This window comes from Bison bison, unplaced genomic scaffold (assembly GCF_000754665.1).
Source record: "Bison bison bison isolate TAMUID 2011002044 unplaced genomic scaffold, Bison_UMD1.0 scf7180017864093, whole genome shotgun sequence".
Taxonomy (NCBI): Eukaryota; Metazoa; Chordata; class Mammalia; order Artiodactyla; family Bovidae; genus Bison; species Bison bison.
The window spans coordinates 1,902,158-1,904,521 of record NW_011494665.1 but is presented as its reverse complement, the minus strand read 5'-3'; the positions used below and the strand labels follow the sequence as shown (position 1 = coordinate 1,904,521).

General features: G+C 49.8%; 1 protein-coding gene across 1 annotated transcript; it reads right to left on the bottom strand.

Annotated features, from left to right (window-relative positions):
• Positions 1 to 185: 185 nt before the first annotated feature.
• Positions 186 to 2,361, bottom strand: KRTCAP2 (keratinocyte associated protein 2). Its single transcript, XM_010838300.1, has 4 exons — positions 2,221 to 2,361; positions 2,019 to 2,082; positions 582 to 648; positions 186 to 345 (listed from the first exon to the last, which is right to left on the bottom strand). Exons 1-4 carry the CDS (start codon positions 2,311 to 2,313, stop codon positions 225 to 227), a joined length of 345 nt encoding a protein of 114 aa, XP_010836602.1. The 5' UTR covers positions 2,314 to 2,361; the 3' UTR covers positions 186 to 224.
• Between the last annotated feature and the right edge of the window lie 3 nt (positions 2,362 to 2,364).

Sequence of the window (2,364 nt, the reverse complement as noted above, 5' to 3'; positions counted from 1 at the left end):
TCCCAGTGCCTGGCAAAGTGCCTGGCACTGACGGCACTCCATAAACAGTTGGTAAAAATGAACCTTGGAGGAAGGAAAGCTCCTCCATCCCCAAGGACTGAAAGCAGCAGGTACCCATCTGCCGCAGCATTCTGCACATACCCATGTACACGCATGGGCAGGAGAGGCCCACAGTGTATCACAGCTCAGAGCTACAAAGAACCAACTTTATTAGACATTCAGGGTCAATTTCTCTTTTTGCCCTTGCCCGTAACCTTGGCTGGCGTGAGGACTGGAGCTGTTGCCTGGTACAGAGTGGAAGAGATCTTGTTGATGTAGTACAGACCAACCATGGAGAAGATGAAGCTACAGGGTGAAGAAAAACAGTGGTGGCATTAATAGGCATGCTGCCAACCTGGTGCCTCCTACAGCAGACACCAGCATGAGGGAAAGAATCTAGGCTCAGGTTTAGGAAAATGGGAAAGGGGACAGGAAGGAGAACAGAGCGGGAGGGAGGTATGGGGAAGTCTGGAACCATCACAGGAGGGTCAAGTGCCAAAGGGCAGGATGCTACACCCCTTATCCAGCTGTCAGGCACTTACCAAGTGGTGACACAGACTCTGTGGATGAGGCCTGATGCAAAGAGAGCCAACAGGAGGCAGAGGAGAACTGGGGAGGCAAAAGGTGACAAGGAGGGTGGTGGTCAGAATGGAGACACCAGGCATTCATATTTGGGTCTAGGAGAAATCTGAGGCTCTCTGAATCTTGGGGGACCTGCTTGTAGAGGTAAGGCATGACAGCAAGGGGACATCAGATGGTCTTATCGATACCCAGGACATGGAAGTACCAGATGCATTCTCATTTCCAGCTCTGCCCCAAATATCACCTAACTTCCCTATCCTGGCTTGCATCCAGTAAAAAGGAAAGATGACAGCAGAGTCTGAAGGGTAAGGCTTGCTTGCATTTGAGGAAGAGGGTCACGGCCTTTTCAACAGAAGCCAGCCAAAGGGGATCAATTCACTAAACTGGCTGGCCAGTGCTGGAAGTGAGGTTCTCACTCCCTGGACATAAAGTGGAGAGCGGAGTGTGTGGACACACACACCCATGGGGGCAGAAAAGGGTCTCCAGACAGCCAGAGTAGGACTGGAGAGAAGGTGGGAGGGCAGATAGCAAGGGCAATCCCACCTGCCCAGCTGAGGAGGGCAGGTGAAGAGGGCCAAGCAGCTTTCCCATGACAGAGGCTTCTTTCAGAAGCAAATGAAGACAATACACAGAAAAACAAAACCTAATAGAGAGATGTTCTGCTGTATGGAAGGAGCTCTGGAAGCCTGCAGAGCGGCCAGGTGAAGAGGGCAAGAGGTAAGGAGGGTGAAGAAATGACGGCCACAGTGACAGGTGAAGGCTTCACAGGAGATGGCATCTGCTATCAATTTGGGGCATGTGGCATCCTTAGGTGATCTGGCCTTGACGCCTAATTTGCTTTATGAACTTAATTCTCCATACGTAACTAAATCATCAATTCTTGAGTACATGAGCAACAACAAGGATCCTTTCAAATGGAAAACAATCTAACAGTTATTCTACTTTGGTGAGGATTCCTGCTGACACAGAAAGCTGGTGTTATCTGATACTTTAGGCTCTTCACAATCATCTCAAATACAGTTCACTAGTATTGGGTCCATGTCACCTTGGAATCCTTCAGTGAATTTGGCCCTTCTTTTTCTGGTGGAAACAAAGAACACCCTCCTTGGATATATTCATTACAGGCGCAGACCTGCCTATTCCCTCAAACCTTCCCCGGAAACTGGCCAGAAAGTAAATGAGTTTCTTGCTTTCAGAAGCCCTTTCTCCTAGCTCCAATTCCAAGAGTAAAAAGTACTGTATCCAAAAGTATCATCTGTTTTCAGACAGTGAGTACACATGGTTCCTCAACAATCTTTACTGTCTAAGCACCTGGAAGTTCAGCACAGTGTTGGAGGAGATTAGAGGTGAGGCTTACAAGAAAGGGTTCAAATACTCAACCTCAAATTTTCACTTACTCTCAGGGAAGATCTTTGCTTGGAATCCTTTGCCAAAGACAAGATTCTCCAGATTATTGAAGGCCTGGGTTGAGGGAGTTAAGGCGTCGGTCGTGCCATGGGGGCTGAGACGTGCGGGTTAACGGGAAGGGTACAAGCCTACCTGACCCTCCACCCTTCCTACCCTCAAACAACTCTGCCCACTCCCCCGCTGAGAGGATACAGTGAGAGAGAAGACGAAAAGGCCGGAACCAAGCAGGCCGCCCTGGATGGTGAGCCACTCGGTGGAGGCCAGCTGGCGACTATACATCTGCATCCCAGCGAAGAGCAGCAGGGACAGGAGGGAGGAGATCGCCAGTGAGGTGTC

What these genes read in the sequence shown, in the direction of transcription:
- KRTCAP2 (XM_010838300.1), bottom strand. Translation starts at nt 2,313, where the DNA reads ATGCAGATGTATAGTCGCCAGCTGGCCTCCACCGAGTGGCTCACCATC. An exon ending in TTTTCGTCTTCTCTCTCACT is followed by an intron (nt 2,083 to 2,220) that starts GTATCCTCTCAG and finishes CCCTCAACCCAG; the next exon opens with GCCTTCAATAATCTGGAGAA. An exon ending in AGCAAAGATCTTCCCTGAGA is followed by an intron (nt 649 to 2,018) that starts GTAAGTGAAAAT and finishes TTGCCTCCCCAG; the next exon opens with TTCTCCTCTGCCTCCTGTTG.